Raw genomic sequence first — 20,657 nt, forward strand, 5'->3', positions numbered from 1 at the left:
TGGGGAGGAGGATTGGAAGCCATTTCAAGACAGGGGACGGAGAGGACAGTGAGACAAAATGTCTGCCCAGTAAACAACAGCATGTGTGCAGTAAGGGAGGTGGGGTTGGGAAATGAGAAGAGTCCATTCTGAGTTAAGAATTACTACTCCAAGGATTTTAGGGTCTTTAAATCCCTGAGGATTTAGGGATTTGTAATTCTATGCTATATAATACCTTAAAACCAAGGATATTGGGATTCCAAGGATTTTAAATCCCTATAACCTATGGTATAAGGATTCGAGCAATTTTTGAGCTATGAAATGCTGGGTGCTTAGGACCCAAAACAAGGATTTTAAACAGAACACTGGACATTTTGAAGTACTAATTAATCTCCCTTCTACTTCAAATCAATCCTGGTTTAACCCTTGGAACAGTGGTTTCCAAATTGTGTTTCCCACAGTCTAGGGATCCCTGAAAGTGCCTCACAGAAAGGGGTGGAGACAGCTACTTTACCAGAGAAGACACCAGCATAAGAATTCTGCCCTCCCCCGCATTATGGCTTCCACCTGGGTAGCTCCATTTTTATTTGATTTATATATTGGGATTCTGCATTCAATTCAAAAGAAAAGTTTTCCTGCTAAAGCACAAAAAATATGTTTACAAACCTCTGGCCTTGGAAAAAGGGAACTGAAACCTGTGGGCTACCATTTGAATGTAGACAGTGGTCCAGGGAGCCACACTTCGCCTCCGCTTTTTGTTGTTTTTTTTTATTATTATTATTGTTTGGGGTTTCTTTCTTTTTTTTTTATTTTGGAATAAACACTGAAAAGATGCTTTTACTGGTAAACCATCAAATGGTGCCAGGAAGATCAAGTGGTGATAACTGACAAATCAGTTATTAGTTGAGTAAATCGTCATTAGCTGACTCTGGCCTATAAGATCATTTCCTTTATAAAAATCAGTAATAGCAGCTACTAAGACTACTATTATTATGACTACTACCATTTATTGAGGGTTTGTACTATACGACAGGGGGCATGCTAAGTACTTTACATATATTATCTCATTTAATCCCCACAATAACTCTGAAAGGAAGTATTATTGGCCCCATTTTACAGATGAAGAGACTGAGACTCAGAGTGGATAAGTAACTGGCCCAAGGTCATACTGCTAGCACATGGTAGATTCCACTTTACTTGCAAACAGAAACAGAATGGACTAAAAGAATTAATGTAGTCAAAGGTCAACTGCCTGGAAGCCTTAATTAAAGAACAAGGTTAAATTTTGACCAATAGATGGCACCAGTGTGTGAGTATGGTGGCCTACTCAAGGTTTTGTCCAATGCAGGCAAGTCCCAGCTAGGGTTCAGAACCGAAGCAGCCTGTCTCATGTTGAGGGAGGAGGAAAAGAAAGATGGTCATCGTTTTGCTCCTGAGAGAGATGACATTACCCTCTCCCCTTTGTAGCTAAACCAGGAAGCTGGCAAGTTGAGGAACAATGGTGGTTCCACCAAGAGCTGCTTTCAGAAGACTTGAGAATCTTTTCTCTTTCAGCATTTTCTGAGCACCTCCTTTGTGCCAGGCAGTGTTCTGTGCAATGAAGTCATATGGGAATATCAAATACAGCCCCAGATTACTACATAGGAAAGGAGGCAAATGCTATGTTAGAGGAGGCTCTGAATGTGTGGGGGCACCCAACCTGGTGCCTGAGGGGTCTGGGGAGGCTTCCTACAGCAGGGGTGTCTGAGCTGGTTCTGTTGGATGAATGAGAGTTTACCAGGCATGCGAAAGTGGAAAGGCATTCCAGACAGGGTTAAGGACACAGAGGTGTTAGAGAGCATGCCACATTCAAGGAGAGGCAGTGTAAACTTCAAGAGTTGAGAGATGAGTCTGAAGAGACAGGCAAAACCCACACAATTGAAAGGCCTAGAATATCAAGTTAAGTACTTGATTTGTGAAGATATAGCACTGTGTATGAGTGTGTGTGTGTGTATGTGTGTGTGGTGTGAACACATATATTTTTCTGAGTAGAGAAGCCACAGGTTCTCAAGGGGATCTGTGACCAAAAAAAAAAAAAAAAAAAAGCCCAAAAGTGTTGGCAAAGGCATGATATGGTCTAATCTGGTGGTCAGTGTGGAAGATGAATCACAAAGGGACAACTGGAGGCCAAAAAAAAAAAAAAAATAGTCGAAGAGTAATTGGAGCAAGGGTAAGCATGAGGGTCTGAGCTGCAGTAAATACAAAGGGAATTGAGGGGAAAAAATGCTAGGACCTAGAAGCCCTCCTCCCCACATGCACACAGCCATCTCTGAGGCTCAGATGAGGCTGCACCTGTCACTTTTCCCCTCTCACCTCCATCCCTACTCCCAACTTTCAAGCTGCCTTTTGGGGGCCTTTTTGTTTCCTTTCCAAGCTGTCCTTGAAGTTTAATCAAGTCTGATTTCACAAGTTGATGGAGGGGGCCTGGCCCCATGCTGGGTCCCCAGCCCTACAACCCCATGAAGAAAAACTTGTCAACTGACCTCAGGTAGGAAAAGCAATGAATTGGCCTTGAGCTGGTCTCTGACCCTCTGCCCATGGCTTCACAGCATGGGCAGAGTTCAGTTAAGAAATCAGCACAGTTCCAAGAAAAAGGAAAACACCCTCCAGTTTATTTTTCTCCTGATTCATCTCATGCCAACACACAGACTTCAATGGACAGCAGGCAAAATGGGGGTCATCCCCAGAGGAAGCCAATTCTCTACACGCCCTCTTCCCTTACTGTAAGACTCATCAAAAAGGCACCCCAACCTTACATGGATCTGCTGTTGGTATTCCTGGGGGTGAAGCCAGAAGTCAGGCTTTCCACAGAGAGACGGGACTACATGCCCACCTGGGAAGGCTGGGGAGTCAAAGGGCCTGAGGAGTGACTACTTCCCTCCGCAAGGGCATGCTCTGCCCTGTTCTGCTTCCTGGAGGCTTCAGCAAGCCTTCCTTCTTCTAGAGCTCCTAGAACCCTCCCATGGTCAACACAACAGCAGCCCAGACAATGAGATGCCAGAGGCCTGGGCTTATAGGCCAGTCATGTGAGCCAGGGTGAGCTGGGCAGTTAGAGGACCCAATTTTCAGTCCAGAAAGCTCTATCTAATTGATGTCTGTGGAAACTTGCCAGACAAATTGAATCCCAATCAGCTCTGGCTGCCTCCATTTGGATAGGTTAGGGGTAGGGAAGGGGGATGAGCTGTGGCGCTGTAGGATATGGACCCTGGTACCCTCACACACCCTTCTGGCCTCTTTTCATCAGCCTCCTACTTCTCTTCTTCATCCTCCTCTTCTTCATCTTCCTCTTCTTCTTCGTTGTCTGAGTCCTCATATAGGTTGATGGTTGCCTGGACAGGAAAGTTCTGCAGTAAAATCTCCCCAGCACTGTACAGATAGTCGAAGGAGTGGGATTTAGGCCAGAAGAGCCTGTGGACAGAGAAGAAACATGGCCCCTAACTTAGACAGGTCTCATATGTGCAGAGGGGCCAGTAGGGCCAAGAAAGAAGCTGGCCCCTAAACCCCTTCTCTTGGCTGCAACAATGAGGTCAGAGGGAAAGGAAGAAAGAAAGTTTTGTAACAGAACCTTCTGCAATTGTTACAAAATGGCCCCACGCAGGAAGGTAACCCCTTATGGACCTATAGTGGTGGGGGCGGGGGCCCAGCCCCAGCATCTATCAACTATGGCTCTGACCCCATCTGCTACCTACCCCAGAAGGCTTCTAGCCAAGAATTCTCCAGCCCTGTGGCCCCCATCTCCTTCCACTGAGGATTATTTCACTGACCCATCCATGGGGGATCATTCTTGGGCATCAGTAACAATGCCTCCATGGAAGACAGCCTTGGCCAAGTCCCTTAACCTCTCTGGGCTCCAACTTTCTCTTCTATGAAACAGCGATCATAGATAGCAATCCCTCCCTTCTCCTGCTTTACAAGACCTTTGTGAAGATTCAAAGAGCTAATGGATCTATGTCAAGTTTGGAGCTTGATGCCAGAAGCTTACCTGACAGGGTGATGGAACTTGGATTCAGCCTTGGTGACCTCAGCAGCTGTTGCTCCGCCAGCAGCCTGTCCAAAGCAAAAGCTAGCATGTGGTTCAAAGTACATGGCTAGATAACTTCCTCGTCTGTACCAGAGGTCAGAAAGCTGCAGGTAAAATGATCTTGAAGAGACCTTAGACATCTCTGGGACCCAGCAACCCCCAGTACCTGCCCCTCAACAAGGGGTCTCTCTTGTTTCTGGTTAAAAAACAAGCAGACAGAGTCCTGTGGGTTGTTTGCTTCCCTCTTCTGTTCCAGCACCTGTTTGGAGGCTCTCCAGGGGACAGAGTTCTACTGGAGCAGCAAAGATTCAAGGAGATGGGGTGGGTGGGAAAGCACTGGGGCAAGGTGCCAGGAGACCAGGCCTCAAGCACCAGCACTGCCCCACACGGGATGTGGGGCTTGCCCAGATCTCTTGTCCACTCTGAGCCTTGGTCTCCTCATCTTTCCAATTGCCACAGAAAACTTGGATCTGCTCTCTGTTGGAATCAAATGTTGGCAAAACTGTGAGGATGCTATCTCAGATCTGCACCCTTGGACTGAGGTCAGGGGTTCTCTGGGAAGTGACCTGGTCAGTGTTAATGCATGTGGCTGCATGTCATGCGTCACAAGGGCTCGAACTCACCAAATCCACCAGCTTCCTCATCTGCCTTGGGGAATCATTTGTGGAAGACAGCCAGGGCCTCCAGAGACAAGTTCCTCTGGGACAAAGAGAAGAGATTAATCGGTAGAGGAAGAGACTGAAAGGTGGACTCCCTGAGATAACAACAGGCCTCCCAAAAGCTTGGCTCAGGTGCCATCTGCTCCAGGAAGCCTTTCCTAAGGCTCCTGAGCCCCTTCCAGGACAGATGCCCCTTCTCTCAGCTTCAGCAATGTTGTTATTGCTTTTATCATCCTGTTTTGTAATTGTCTATTTACTTGTCTTTGGGCTTCTTAAGCTCAAAGATATGTTCAATCGTATCTGAATCCTCAACACCTAGTACAATGTCTGGTACACAGCAGCTGTTTCAGTAAATGTTTGTTGAAGGCTAAATGTTTGGAGTAATGAATAGGGGTTAGATGGAAAATATCTTGCCTCCTACTTCCTGCTCCAAGAAGTAGAACTCAGAGCTCTACCATCTTCCTGGGCTGAGGAAGAGGGCCAGAAATGTTCCTGGGCCCACTGCTTCCCCACTGTACTTGCAGAGGTAGGAAAAAAGCCAATGGAAATCTTATGTCATGGTCAGGAAAAAGACAATGTCCCAGTCAAGGACCTCTTTAGACTTTGGTCCTCTTTCCCCATACTCCGCACCGCCACAGTCTAGATTGTGTTAAGCCCAGGTTTCATAGCAGTTCCCCATCCCCCTCAGGGGACTAAGCCACCTGGCCTATGAAGACCTGGCTGCTTCACCTTCAGCTTTGGCAACAGCCACTGTCCCCAAGTCCCCTCTTGCCACCCAGCGGGATTAGTGAGGTGAAAAGCCAGATGAGATATTCCAGCTAGAGATGAGGAGGGAGGGCTATGAGGCCATTGCTTTTCCCCTTCACAGAGAACAGGGTGCCCTGGACATCTCATTTTCCTTCCTCTCTCAGGAAGCCCTCAAGCCTAAGTTCAGGTTGCCAAAGGCCACGCTCAACTTACCTTTCACTCCCATCTACTTCTTTTCCAGAGGAGAGAAGGGGAGATGGGCTTAGCAGGCCAGGGAGTGCCAGTGGGGCTTGTGCTAGGTCTGGAGCTAGGGCCAGGGCCAGGGCTGGAACAGGGCTGGCAGCAGCAACACAGGCAGCAGAGTCCATTCTTAGGGGACCAGAGCCAGGCGGACTGTGGGGTCCCCTACTTCCCAGAACCTTCTGCACTCTTTTGGCCTTTCCTGGGACACCCTTTTATAAGCCCTGCCTGGTCTTATAAATTATTCAGGGAGGACAGGGGTGGGATGATTCGGGAGGGGGACAAAGATTTAGGGAAGGGGCTCAAGGAGGGAGAGCTGGGTTCCTGGGTGTGAAATCTCTCCCAGATGAATAAACATGGTGTCAGTGGGAGGTGAGGGATTTGCTTTGCCTCCAAGTCAGAAAGGAAAACACAGAAGGGGCAAATCGCACACCATTTGTGTGAATTCCCCAGGCAGTAGCAAGGCCTGAGAGGGGAAGGAGAGGAGCTCATTAGCACTCTGAAACCATAGAGCTGTCAGGGACAGAGGGCTGAATAGACAGGCCTTTAACAAAGCCAATTCCTGGCAAGAAGAGACAACTGACTTCTTTAAGGAGAGTGAGGGACTCACTTGTTATTTCAGCTCAACCTCAAATAGATTTGCCAGGTGGACCTGAATATAGGGTGACTGCCATTAAGCATATCATCTGGGTTAGGGAAAAAAGGGGGCATTCTGGGCAGAGCAGGCCCAGTTGCCTGTACAGTAAACCTTAAGTCTTCTTTCAATGCCCCTCAGCCCCTTACTGATCAGTTCATTTGCCAAAGTGCCCCCTCCAGCCTCAGCAGTAAGTGGCCCAGTGAAGGAGAGCAGGCGGGATTTCACAGGGCCTCTGGGTGAGATTCCAAACCTCAGAGCTCAGCTTCCAGTTCAGGAGCCAGGGTGCTGGGGAGAGGCAAAGTTCTGCCCGACTACAGAGCCGCTGAAGGACCAGCCCCAGCCCTAGGCCTCAGTTCCCTCACATGAAAGATGAGGGTGCTGACCCAGTGGTCCCATAGGACCATGCCAGCCTGAACACTCTCTGACGGGGGCTACATAAATGGGTACTGAACCTAGGCAAGCCCAGAGGCTTGAGCACAGTCCTCGGCCTTAGCCAGCCTTCTGGGCCTTTGCCAGAAAGCTTCTAGTTACAACTACTGGCAGGGACCTTACGCTTCAGAGGTCTCAAAAATATTCCTCCTGACCTCAGTGTCTAGCCCCAGCACAGATTTAGCTTCTTGGTTGTTCATCACAGTCCGGTTTGTAATGGTCGAAAATTAGAAACAACCTCAATGTCCAATAATAGGAAACCAGTTACATTAATTAGGGCAAATACTTGCAACTGAATACCAAGCAGGTGCTCATGATCATGTTCTGGGAAGTGTAATTTTTCAACACAGACAATGGAAAAAAATCAGATGGTAAGATAGCATGACTAATTTAAGGGCTCCTCATTTCTCTGTTCACCTACCCCTCATCTTCACCTCACTTCCAATTCTAGTCTCACTATGTTCTTTTCAGCAAAGGAAAATTGAAAACAACCTAAATGTCTCACTTTTAAAAGCTGGTTAGATAAATCATTGGGCAGTTACACAATTTCATATTAAAATTGGCATGGTAGAAGAATGAGGGAAAAGTTAACATATTGAAAGAGTGAAAACAAAATAAGTGTCTAAAATATTACTTAAAGGATGATCCCATTTTGGTAAGAAAAAAGATGTAGAATGGACAGCGTGCAGAGAAAAAATAAGACTGGTGAGAAGAAAGAATGCTAGGGTTGTCATTTCTGGGAGTAACAGTGGAGTGGATTTTTACTTTATGTTTTTCTGAATTTTCTAAAAAGTTCCACAATGAACTGATATTATTTGAGTAGTGAAAAGGAAAGGCACTAAAAATAAACATAAACCAAGAAAGAAATGTTTATCCCTGGAGGAGAGAAAGCTGGGTGAAATGACAGATATTTTCAAATATCTGAAGATTAGACTGCAATGAGATTACACTTGTTCTGGGTGACTTCAAAGGGCAGGGCTGAGGCCCATGGCTAGAAGCTACAGGGAGACACATTTTGGCTCAATCAAAGGAAAACTTTCTAATGGCTCAGTCACCACCTAACCCAAGGACCTGGCACAGTCCCAGCCCTCAATAAACAGAGGTTTATTATATGAGATGAAATGAGTTCAGTGGAATGTGCTGCCTTGGACTGGAGAGAGCTCTCTGTCCCTGAATTTTCTAAGTGCAAGCTAGATCCCAGGTCCTGAAGAGGGAAATCTTGTGGGGAAAGAGAGGGTTGCTGGGGAGCCAGAGCATCTATCAATCTCTGAGAGTTCTTGCTAAATTTACCTTCATGAGCTGAGCATTTGCTTGTACTGACTGCATCATTGGCTGAAAGGAGGATTGTGGCTCAGAGAAGGAGTCAGGCTGAAAAGACTGGGCTGGAAGGAGATGGCGTGCAAAGGAGAAAGAAGCACAATACCTGTTGTCACACTCTAGGATCTTTTCCACTTGTAAGTGGCCTCCGAGAATCAGCAGAAGGAAGGAGGGAGAGGGCTAAGAGGCAGATATTCCTCCTGAGCTCGGGGCTTATGCCTGACCAGACTCAACCATGCCACCCATCATGCCACCTCCCATCTTCAACTTGTGTTCCTTCAGTCACTCCCTTCACATTAGGAGCTGTCCAGTCCCTTCACTCCTCTGACTAGCAGGCCTCAGGGTTCCACTTACACTCAGCTCCCAGCATGCTCTCCTGGAGCCCAGGGAGCCTTCAGTCCTGTTTCCATGGGTCTTTGTCCTCCCTACACAATGGCTGTGTCTTGCTACCTCCTAGGAATTGCCTCAGCCTCATTTAGCTTGTGGGACATGAAGCCGCTGGCTCCTCTTGTTGGCTTTTCCCTGGCCTGTAAGATTTAAGGCCTGCAAGTGTTGCTGGGTAAAAGTTGGCTGTTCTCCTTTTCACTTAACACAAAACAGGAGTAAACTGGTCAGCAAGGCAGCAGAAAAGGTCTGGATCAACCAAGATGGAGATCTGCCTATCAGAGCAATTAAGATCTTACCTCTGTTCCCCGTAACAGCCCTATAGTGCTTCTGGGTTTTGCCAGTGATTGCTTTTCCAGACCTTTCTGAGAGTACTGGGGTTAGCATTGCCTAACGAAGGGACAGACAGGAAAGGAAAGTGCCGTGGACTCTGCCTCAAGCTTAGCGAGGGAGACAAGACCAGAGGGAAGACAGACTTGACCAATCTCAGCTCACCTCAGTCATCCTTGAGCATGTTCCCTTGTCAAGGCCCCAGCTCCAGCCTCCACATTTCGCTTTGGCCACATTCCAAGCTTCCTTCACCTCCTTACCATGTTCCTGCCCCTCCCCTCTCTGCGTGGAATAACCTCTCCTTCTACTTCCCTGAGAAAACAGAGGCCTTCAAGCGTGAATTACCTCAGTGCCCTGCCCCACTCCCCCCTCAAACTTGGCCTGCCTTTCCAACTTCCTTCCCCTCCAGCCCTCTCTTCTCAGGGGACAAGGTGCCCCTCTAGTTAAAGGCTAATCCCTTCGCCTGGGCCTTGGCCTCATCCACCTCCTTCCTGGGCCCTTCCTCCAGCCATTTGTTATGCTTCTTGTCTTTGGGAAAGTTCAGCTTCTCTATACCAGCTCTTTCTCTCCTAATTATAAAATGCTTGTCTCTGTTATCCCAAAAAACAAGAACTCCCTCTCCACTGTGTGTTCTCTTGCTCCTTTAACTTGCTCTTTCTCTCTTGATCTCTTCCTCTCCCTCCCTCCCTCCTTTCCTCTCTCTATTTTCTTTCCCTCAGTCTCAAATTTATTGAAAGTACTCTACATGCTAGACTTCCGCTTTTCCTGGCTTCCCACTCACACCTCAACCAAAAGGAGTTTGGCTCCAGCCACATTATCTCAGTGAAAGGGCTCTGTCACCAATGACCTCCTAATTGCCAAATTTGATTACTTCTTTGAACTCTGGGTGGCAAAAGACACTGTTGGCCAAGTCCTCATTTCTGAAACTGTCCCCTCTTTTGGCCTGCATGATCACGCTTTCTTGGTTTTCCTCCTGCCTCTGGAACCATTCCTCATGGTCTCTTTTGCTGGCCTCTCTTCCTTTGCCCATTCCTCGAATCAGTGGTTCTCCAATTACAGTCCACAAAACAGGCTGATATTATACAGCGATGTTTTCATGGCAAAATGAAAAAAACTTTACTAGGAAAGTTTTTCAATAAATAAATCTTTTCAATTATAAAGGATTAGGCTGGGCACTGTGACTCACACCTGTAATCCCAGCACTTTGGGAGGCTGAGGCGGTCAGATCTCTTGAGGTCAGGAGTTCAAGACCAGCCTGGCCAACATGGCAAAACCCCGTCTCTACTAAAAGTACAAACGTTAGCCAGGCATGGTGGCACACACCTGTAATCCCAGCTACTCAGGAGGCTAAGGCAGGAGAATTGTTTGAACCCAGGAGGTGGAGGTTGCAGTGAGCCGAGATTGTGCCACTGTACTCCAGCCTGGTCAACAAAGCGAGACTCCCTCTCAAAAAAAAAAAAAAAAATTTATAAAGGACTCTCCTTCGTTCTGAGATTATGCTCTTCCTAGTTTTTGGTAGTAAAATGTTCTTTGAAATGATGGCAATGATGGAAGTTACTTTATTTCTTTAATGTTTCTACTTTGGCAAAACAAAATGTTAGTTTATCTATGTCAGTCTCATAAATGTTTATTGAATGAATGAAAGAATGAGAGTTATGTTTCCCACTGACATTTTCCCAATGGGTATCTCAAACTTATTCCAAAACTGAACTGTTTTCTCCCGGGACAAATCTCCTCTGTACCTACCTTGGAAACCAGCATCATATTGACCCAGTTACTCAAGCTCAAAACTTTGGCTGCTGATTTCAGTCTTCACCATTTCTGACTTTTGTCTCCTCCATGTTCTGCACTCCTCCACTCTCCCAATTGTTTCTTAAATTATGGCCTCATCCGTCCTCTCTCACCTGGATGCTCAACCAGAGCTTCCTCATAGTTTTCCCTGTCTGTGAGTTAGCCTTTCCAATCCATTCTCCTCACAGCTGCCCCAGAGGTCTTTCTAAAATACATAGCCAAGTATGGTCTTCTTCTCCTTAAAAACTTCCAGTGCCTATAGAAAATGTCCAAACTCCTTCATGTGGCAGTTAAAGCCCTTTGACATCTGAGCTCAGCCTGCTCTCTGGTCTTCTGCCTCAGAAGGCCTTCCACACGCCGTCCACTGCAGCCTCCCTCGACTCTATCTCCATCCCGCAAACATGCCATTCACCTGTAAACTTTTCAGGGTTTAGGGCCTCTGGAGGGAAGGCTCAGGATCATTCTTGGGACAGTGTATTTTTTTTTTTCTTTCTTTCTTTTTTTTTTTTAGACAGGGTCTCACCCTGTCACCCAGGCTGGAATGCAGTGGCACGATCACAGCTCACTGCAGCCTTGACTTCCTGGGCTCAAACGATCCTTCCACCTCAGCTTCCCAAGTAGCTGGGACCACAGGTATGTCCCAACACCCACGGCTATTTTTTTTCATATTCTATAGCAATGTTTATATACAAATGCATTGTATATCAAATGAATACACTGATACCAAATGCATGGACTGGGCCATGCTATAAAATATATTTCTTACTGTGGGTCACAGTCAAAAAGTTTGATAGCACTAAGGAGAATAGCACAGATGTTATTCTGTGATTAATTTAGTTAGTGCTGCTCACGTCATTGTCCTTTGCTCTCAAAATGGTTCTGGTCTCATTGCCGGGTGTAACAGAGGTCAGGAGACTGGATACTGCCCAAAGATTTCATGGAGGAGGGGGAGATTGAGCTGGACTGGGTTTAAGGAGGCAGAGAGCAGGTGGAAATGCAATTCTGGCAGAGAAAAGTGACACAGAGGTGGATAATAAGTAGAGAACATTTGTTAAACATTTATATGCCAGGCATTGTTCTAAGCACTCTGCGTGAATTAATTCAAGTCTCACAAACAACCCAGTGAGGAAGATACTATTAAAAGCTGCATTTTAAAGATGAGACTGGGGAACTTACCCAGGGTCACAGAACTAAAAGTGACAAGATTGGGATTTGAAATTCGGGGAGTCTCTGTGCTCCTAACCACTGCCCAGTCCTACCCTGCCACTGGGGAACAGTGGGGAGAGTGGGCTGTCTTGGGAAGCGAGAGCCTAGGCCAGCGGGCAATAGAGGGAGGAGAACGTTGAATGCCAGGTTGAAAGTTCCAGCAACAAGTTCTGAACTCCTCTCCAGAAAGGAGCTCTTCCTCTTTCCCTCTGGCCTCTGCCTTGCAAGCTGGGGCTCCTGAGGTTGAAGGCAGGAGGCCTAAACATCCAGTGAGGGTGCCTGGTGGAGGCCCGAAGTAACACAGGGCCTGCTCTGAAAGAGGAGCAAAGGAGAAGTTTCTCTCCCCAACCTGGGCCCGCCTCCAAATCATAAATAGCAAATGGTGCCTGGGGCCTCTGCACTCCAGTCCAAATGTCCCAAATGTGCCAACTCTTATATGCAGTCCCTTGGGTTCCTGGGACAGGGGGTCCCCTCTGGAGAACAGTTTGTTCCTGGGTCAGCTCTCTTCCTACACCCTCCGCCGCTTGGTCCACCATTTGAGCCAGGGCTGTGGCCCATGTGGTGCAGATTCTCTTGGCAGAACCTCTCGCAGCTCCCCATTTGCTCCTCATTTGGACTGCAGAAGCCTAGAAAAACAAAGCTCTGAGGAAGAAGGTGGGCAGGAGGGAGGTGTTTGGAAACGTCACTCCCAGCTGGACTCCATCCCTTCTCCGTCCTGTCCTTCCATCCAGCTCCTCCCCTGGCTCCTTGGGCCAGCCTCTTCATCCTTTCTTCTCTGAGACAGCCCCTTTTCCCAGCCTGGCCTGAGACCTTGGGAAGATGAAGCGATGCTGAATTCTCAGTAGCGCGGTCTTTCCTCTTGTCCTTTTAGTCTTGGTGTCCTGATGATCCTGGCTAAGTAAGCAAAAGATACTAGTAACTAGTGGCAGCTATTTTCCTGGGATGTGGATCCTGAGAAACTAACAAAAACAATGACAAGAAAAATAGCTCACATCTATTGACTGCTTACTGTGTGCCAGGCACCATGCTAAGTGATTTATTGTTTTATTATTGACTCCTCACAAAAATCTTATGAGGTAGCTACTATTATTACTGCCATTTAAAGGTGAGCAGAGGCCGGGCGCAGTGGCTCATGCCTGTAATCCCAGCACTTTGGGTGATCTGCCCGAGATGGACGGATCACCTGAGGTCAGGAGTTCAAGACCCTCCTGGCCAACATGGCGAAACCCTGTCTCTACTAAAAACACAAAAATTAGTTGGGCATGGTGGCTTGGGGCACCTGTAATCCCGGCTACTCGGGAGGCTGAAACAGGAGAATCACTTGAACCCCGGGAGGTGGAGGTTGAAGTAAAATGAGATCGCACCACTACACTCCAGCCTGGGCGGATAGAGCGAAACTCCATCTAAAAACAAAACAAAAAAAGCCATAAAAATAAAGGTGAGCACAAAACTGAGGCATGGAGAGATTAAGTAATTTACCCAGGCTCAAGGAGCTATTGAGAGGTTTGTCTGCTACTCTAACTCAGGGCCTTCTTGTCTAATGCCTGTACTTTTGCAGTCAAACTTAAAGTGGAAAAAGCTTGGGCCCTACAGCTAGACTTGGGTGTGGGGAAAAAATAATGGTTCCTACTTCACAGAGTTGCAGTGAAGACCAAAAGAAATAGTGCATGAATTTTGCTTAAAACCTGACATGTAGTTAGCACTCAGTAAATGGTGACTATTATGATTATTCCTTTTGCCCCTCCATCATTGCATACATTGTGGCTATATAGAGCACAGGGTTTAGAAGCAGGCCTAGGTTGGAAGCCTTCCTCGATCCTTTACCATGCAGGTAATGTTGGGTAAGTGAACCAATTTCTGAGCCTCAATTTCCTGGGGATGAAAACAATAGTACCCATCTCCCAGGACTAGAGTGAGGATGAAATAAAATACTGTATGGAAGCTAGTGTTCCTTTTCTGTCCCACATACTTTCAGGTGTTTTGCATACTGGGCCAGATTTGGCTTCCCAGAACATAGCTTCCATCCTGCTCAGACACCCGCAATGGCAGCTCATGAGTGATGGGAATAAAAGGCATTTACACATTTTCCCTATTCTTTCAAGCCTCACCTCTGACTCCACCCTGTTCTCCCCCTTACTTCCAGCAGGCTTGTTACTACAGTATCCCTGCACATGACCATCTCCACACCCCTAACCCCTTCCAAGTCTAGAACACCTCTCTTCCCCATGACACAAATTCTGCCCTCCCTTCCAGGTCCTCCTTGAATTCACACTGACTGCAGGAAGCCTCCAAGCCACGCTAACATCTGCCTCCTTCTGCAGGCCTCTCATTTGAGCTTTCCCCCATGTAGGGGTGTCAGCCCTCTTTTCAGTCACTGTTTTGGATAGGAAGCAAGCCTTTGTATTGAGGTGCTGTGGCTTAGTCTCGTCTCCTCCCTCCCATCAGCACCTGGCTCAGGACTGGGGACATGGCAGGCATTCATTTCATGCAAATGGAATGGTGTTGACACAGGTAATTGGTCTGAGAAGACTAATAGATTTAGTCTAGCAAGTAGCCTTGGGGCTCCACGGTAGGGTGGCAGACAGCTATGACAGGTGCATGGGCCAGGGTGGGATTCTCTGTTGACATTGGGGCCTTGTAAGACAGAGCACTCAAGATCCCAGGATACGAGTAGTTATAGAGGGTCGCTGTTGACTTGGCTGGGACAGATCATGAACAAGGCAGGTCAGGAGTAGGAAAGGGCACAACAACAGCAGAGGTCCTTTGGGAAGGAACCTAGGAATCCTCTCCTCCTCTTCATGCCCAGCTGTCTCCTCTACTGACAGGACATTTCTAAGCATTATTAAAATTTCATCTCCACTCTTTCCCAGGCCTCTTCCCTCCCCTTCCAGCCTCAGCCTAGACCAGCAGCCCTAAAAATGTGGTCCAAAGATCCAGGGAGCCCCTAAGATTCAGGAGGTTCAGTCAAAACTGCTTTCATGGGGCCAGGCATGGTACCTCACACCTGTAATCCCAGCACTTTGGGAGTCCAAGGCAGTAGGATCTTTTGAAGCCAGGAGTTCCAAACCAGCCTGGGCAACATATGAGACCCTGTCTCTACAAAAAAAGTAATAAAAACTAGCTGGGCATGGTGGTGCACAACTGTCATCCCAGCTACCCAGGAGGCTGAGGTGGGAGGATCACTTGAGCCTAGAATTTCAAGGCTGTAGTGAACTACGATTGCACCACTGCTCTCCAGCCTGGGCGATAGAGTGAGACCCTGTCTCTAAAAACAAACAAACAAACAAACAAAAAAGATCTCGTTTCGGCCGGGCGCGGTGGCTCAAGCCTGTAATCCCAGCACTTTGGGAGGCCGAGACGGGCGGATCACGAGTTCAGGAGATCGAAACCATCCTGGCTAACACGGTGAAACCCCGTCTCTACTAAAATACAAAAAAAATTAGCCGGGCGAGGTGGCGGGCGCCTGTACTCCCAGCTACTCGGGAGGCTGAGGCAGGAGAATGGTGTGAACCCGGGAGGCGGGGCTTGCAGTGAGCTGAGATCCGGCCATTGCACTCCAGCCTGGGCAACAGAGCTAGACTCCGTCTCAAAAAAAAAAAAAAAAAAAAAAAAAAAGATCTCGTTTCATATAGTACTAAGACGTTATTTGCCTTTTTTTGCTGTGTTGACATTTGCACTGAGGATGAAAAAGCTATGGTGGGTGAAAGTGCTGGCGACTTAGCATGGATCAAGGCAGTGACACTACATTGTATTCATGTTCTTCTTTGTCACCAATGTATTCCTGGTAGAAGAAATGTCAGGTTCATTTAAGAATGTCTCAATGAAACAGCAAAAGTTATTAATTTTTATTCAATATCAAACTTTTGAGTATGTCTTTGTAATCATCTGTGTGACAAAATAGGAAGTACATATGGATATATAAAGCACTTTTGCATACTGAAGTGCAATTGTCATGAGGAAAAGCACTTGCACAATTGACTTGCAAGCTAAACTAGCAAATGTTTTATGGAACTCTTTTTTTTTTTTTTTTTCAGACGGGGTCTGGCTCTGTCATGCAGGCTAAAGTGCAGTGGTGCCATCATGGCTCACTGCAGCCTCGATCTCCCAGCCTCAAGCAATCTTCCCACTTCAGCCTCCCAAGTAGCTGGGACTATAGGCTTGTGCCACCATGCCAAGCTAATTGTTTTATTTTTTTAGTAGAGACATAGTGTCGCTATGTTGCCCAGGCTGGTCTCAAGCTCCTGGGCTCAAGCGTTCCACCTGCCTCAGCTTCCCAAAGCGCTGGGGAGCACTTTATTTTTTTACTTGAATGATTGACAGATAAATTGTGGTTATTCGAACTTGGGTGCTTGGCAAGTATTTTGTTAAAAATGGACAAAATGATCCTGTCACCTCAAGGAAAACAAACTGTTACTATTTGTTGTCAATGATAAAAGTTAAGCTTTCAAGGAAAAAGCAAAATTTTGGAAAACCTGTATCAGCCACTGTGAACTTGAGAGCTTCTCAATATCCTAAAGAGCTTTCTAATAAGATTAGTAGGGATATTAATGAATGTGATTTTTTAATATTGTACAATCAAAAAGCGAGTCAACAATGGGAAGATCTGCATAACTGGGTAGACAGATATTTTCCAGATGACTAATGCATGATGTTACAAAATCATGCATGGATAACAGATCCATTCAAAGTGCAACTGATTTTTTTTTTTTTTTTTTTTTTTGAGACAGAATCTCACTCTGTCGCCCAGGCTGGAGCACAATGGCACAATCTTGGCTCACTGCAACCTCCGCCTCCCAGGTTCAAGCAATTTCCGTGCCTCAACTTCCCAAGTAGCTGAGACTATAGGCGTACACCACCATGCCTGGCTAATTTTTGTATTTTTTGTACAGACAGGGTTTTGCCATATTGGCCAGGCTGGTTTTGAACTCCTTACCTCAAACAATCCACCCACCTCAGCCTCCCAAAGTGCTGTGATTACAGGTGTGAGCCATGGCACCTGGCGGACCAGTAGATTTTAATGTAACAGAGTACAAAAGGTTCACTGATACAGTTTAGTTTCAGATTCAGCATTGCAAAGAAACATTAAGAAAAAACCACTTGTGAAGTTTAGGTGTAGTTATCAAGAATCCCCACACCATTTATTAGTTCTCTATTGCTGCCATAACAAATTACCACAAACTTAACAACTTAGTATGATACCCATTTATCATCTCGCAGTTATATAGGTTAGAAATCCAGGTGTGTTCACCTGAGTTCCCTGCTTAGGATCTCACAAGGCTGAGGTGAAGTGGTCAGCTGAGCTGGGCTCTTATCTGGAGGCTCTGGGGAAAAGGCCCCTTACAAGCTTACTCAGGTTGTTAGCAGAATCCAGGTCCTTCAGGATGTGGGTCTGAGGCCCCCTTGACTTGTTAGCTATCATCCAGAGGCTGCCCGTGGCTCCTAGAGGCTACCTACACTCCTTCTTAAGCAGCTCTCTTCATTTGGAAACCATCAACAGCATAGTCAAGTTTGCATCTCTCTGACTTCCGACTTCCTTTTCTGCCACTAGAAAACTTTTTTTTTTTTTTTTTTTTTTTTGAGACAGGGTCTCGCTCTGTGGCCCAGGTTGGAGTGCAGCAGTGCAATCTCGGCCCACTGCAACCTCCATCTCCTGGGCTCAAGTGATTCTCCTGCCTCAGGCTCCCGAGTAGCTGGGATTACAGGTATGCACCACCATGTCTAGCTAATTTTTGCATTTTTGATAGAGGTGGGTTTTGCCATGTTGCCCAGGGGAGTCTTGAACTCCTAAGCTCAGGTGATTTGCCTACCTCAGCCTCCCAAAGTGCTAGGATTACAGGCGTGAGCCACTGCACCCGGCCACGAACCCTCTTTCAAAGGACTCCCGTGATTAGGTGAGTACAACCTTGATAATTTCCCTTTGCCATATAACTAACACAAACATGGGAGTGATATCTCATCAGAAACACTCCCAAAAGAGAGGGAATGTATAAGCAGGTGAGGGTCATTTGGGGGTCATTCTGGAATTCTGCCTATAAAGGCTATTAAATACCTGCCTTCTCTACCTCCCTATCTTTGTGGGGCTGGATTTTCTTCACACACTTCAACCAAAAACCACATATTGCAACAGCTGGAATGCAAGAGCAGATATGAGAATCCAGCTGCCTTGTGCTCAGCCAGACAGTAGATTTGCAAAAATTGAATATAATGCCACTTTCTTGCCATTTTTTTGTTTTGAAAACTATAATTGTCATAAATATATATTATTTATGTTATAATGTAATAGGTTCATAATTTTTATTTTAAAGTAATATATAAATAGTTAAAATGTAAGTTTTAATTTCAAATATATTCAATGTCAATAGCTATAACTCTTTGGAGGTTAGGCAAATAAAAGCCCTTTGGAGTCCTCAATAATTTGTTAACTAATATCTTTTATTTGTTTATTTTTAAATTTGCATAGATATTAAGGTTCTGAATGACAAAATGTGGAGGGATGTATAAAATTCACTCTTTTGGGTGTGCAGCTCCATGAATTCTGACAAATGCATAGAGTTATGTAACAACAATTAAGAGTTTCAACACCCCAAATAATTTCCTTATGCTACACCATTGTAGTAAACCCCTTCTCCCACCCCAGCCCCTGGCAACCACTAATCTATTATCCATCCCTACAGTAGTGTCATTTCAAGAATGTTATATAAATAGAACGTAACAGTAAGCAGCTTTTTGAGTCTGGCTTCTTCCATTCAGCATAACACATTTGAGTTTCACCCATGTAGCTGTGTGTATCAATAGTACATTCCTTTTGATTGTGGAGTAGTATTCTATTACACAGATGTACCAGTTTATTCATTCACTAGTTGAAAGACATTTAGATCATTTCCTAAATAAGAGTGTAAAGTGATCCTGAGACCAAAATGTTGAGACCCATTGACAGAATGTGCTCTTCCCAGAGGTCTCCTCAATTTGGGATTTTTGTGGATCAGTGCAATTACAAAATTTTTTTAAATGAGGGGGAATCAGCATATGGTTGTCAAACTTTTTAATTTTGTAATTAAGGGCATTGAAAAATACTACCACCTCTTATTTTACAAAAGAAACCTTAATACCAACTTTTCAAAGAGTAAGTCCGGAATGACAAGTAGCCTTTTAAATTGAATAAGCTTTAAATAATTTACAAATCTTGCTACATTGGCCTTTGTTTCCTCCTATTGGTGATCCTCTACCACTCCCTTCCTTTCATCTTAAGTCTGTGCATTAGTGCTTAGGAAGCACTTGCTCAACATTTCTCCTCCTAGATCTGCTTATCCATCGCCTCTCAAACCTTTATTCTCTCTTTCCTCCCAGACATGTCTTCATGAGCCCTTCTCCTGCCTCCCTTCCCAGAACTTACCTTCTTCACCCACCTTTCCCTTACATAATCATTTTCTCTCTCCTTCCTCTTCTCCCAGACCCCTTTCTTCCCAGACCCATCTACTGTTTCCCTTCTTACCACAATCTCTTCTCAGTCTGATCCCATCAATTCAATGGTGCACCTACTATGTATTAGACTAGAATAGTGATGAAAATAACAATTGAAAGCCAAACCCAATTTGCACAACAAATCCCCATGACACATGTTTACCTACATAACAAACCTGCACATATACCCCTGAACCTAAAATAAAAGTTAAATTAAGAAAATTTTAAAAAAGAAAGCCAAACCCTTCAGGCATTCACAGTCCTATGCAGGAGCAACAACAAATGCAATCTGAGACAATTGCCAGGGGGATAACAAGATGCTTTGGGAGCACAGAGGAGAAACATCCAACCAACAGACCCCAGGAATCAGGGAAGCAATGCTTAAGCTGAGCCCTAAAGGATAAGGAGTTTTCCAAACAAAACCAGCTGAAGGTGGAGTAGGGTCAGGGTCCAGAAAGAGTTCCAGGCAGAAGGAACAGGACTTGTAAAGGCCTAGAGGGGAGGGAGAGCATTGTAGGCTTGAGAAACTGAAAGGAAGCCAGTTGGGAGAGTGGGGAGTGAGGAGAGTAGTATGAAACCAGTTTGGAGAGCTAGGTGGGGGCCAAATCATACTACTATGTGGAGAATGGACTGTAGAAAGTCAAAAGGAAAAGTAGGAAAATCAGAAGGGTATTGCAACATCCCAGTGAGAGATGATGCTAAGGGGAGTGGAAGTGGAAACCAGCAGATGGACGAAAGAGCTAAATTTTGGAGGTAGAATGGGAAAGACTTACAGGTCTGATACAATGAGGGTCAGAGAAAGAGAAAACAGTGGAATTAAGGCTAACTCCGAGATTTCTGGCTTAAACAACTGGCTTTCTCAAAGGGAGAAGACTGAGGGAGGACTGGTTTCAGTTCAAAGGGAAATCAAGGATACAATTTTGAGGCTGAGCATGGTGACTCACACCTGTAATCCCAGCGCTTTGGGGGGCTGAAGCAGGAGGATGGCTTGAGCCTAGGAGTTTGAGACTAACCTGTGCAATATGGTGAGACCCCATCTCTACAAAAAAAATTATAAAAATTAGCTGGGCGTGGTGGCACATGCTTGTAGTCTCAGTTACTTGGAAGGCTGAGGCAGGAGGATCGCTTCAGTCCAGGAGCTCAAGGTTACTGTGAGCTGTGATCATGCCACTGCATTCCAGCCCAGGCAACAGAGCAAGGCCCTGGATATGTTGCATTTGAGACAACTTTCAGCTATCCAAATGGAGATGCCAGTATATAAAGGTCTGAAGCCCAGAGAAGTCTGGGCTGAAAATGATGATTTGGAAGTCATCAGATGATAGAGGATAATTGAAACCACAGAGGATAAATGAGACTTCCCAGAGTGGGAATGCAGAGTGAGAAACGAGGACTTAGGTCAGGCTCCTGAGAAGCGCCC

The 20,657-nt window shown here is 45.9% G+C and overlaps 1 protein-coding gene across 1 annotated transcript; it reads right to left on the reverse strand.

Annotated features, from left to right (window-relative positions):
• Positions 1-2,600: 2,600 nt before the first annotated feature.
• RIPPLY1 (ripply transcriptional repressor 1) lies at positions 2,601-6,744 on the reverse strand. Its single transcript, XM_050777284.1, has 4 exons — positions 5,659-6,744; positions 4,663-4,738; positions 4,001-4,065; positions 2,601-3,426 (listed from the first exon to the last, which is right to left on the reverse strand). The coding sequence occupies exons 1-4, from the start codon at positions 5,811-5,813 to the stop codon at positions 3,267-3,269; spliced, it is 456 nt and encodes a 151-aa protein (XP_050633241.1). The 5' UTR covers positions 5,814-6,744; the 3' UTR covers positions 2,601-3,266.
• Positions 6,745-20,657: the final 13,913 nt, after the last annotated feature.

The sequence above is a fragment of the Macaca thibetana genome, chromosome X (assembly GCF_024542745.1).
Source record: "Macaca thibetana thibetana isolate TM-01 chromosome X, ASM2454274v1, whole genome shotgun sequence".
NCBI lineage: Eukaryota > Metazoa > Chordata > Mammalia > Primates > Cercopithecidae > Macaca > Macaca thibetana.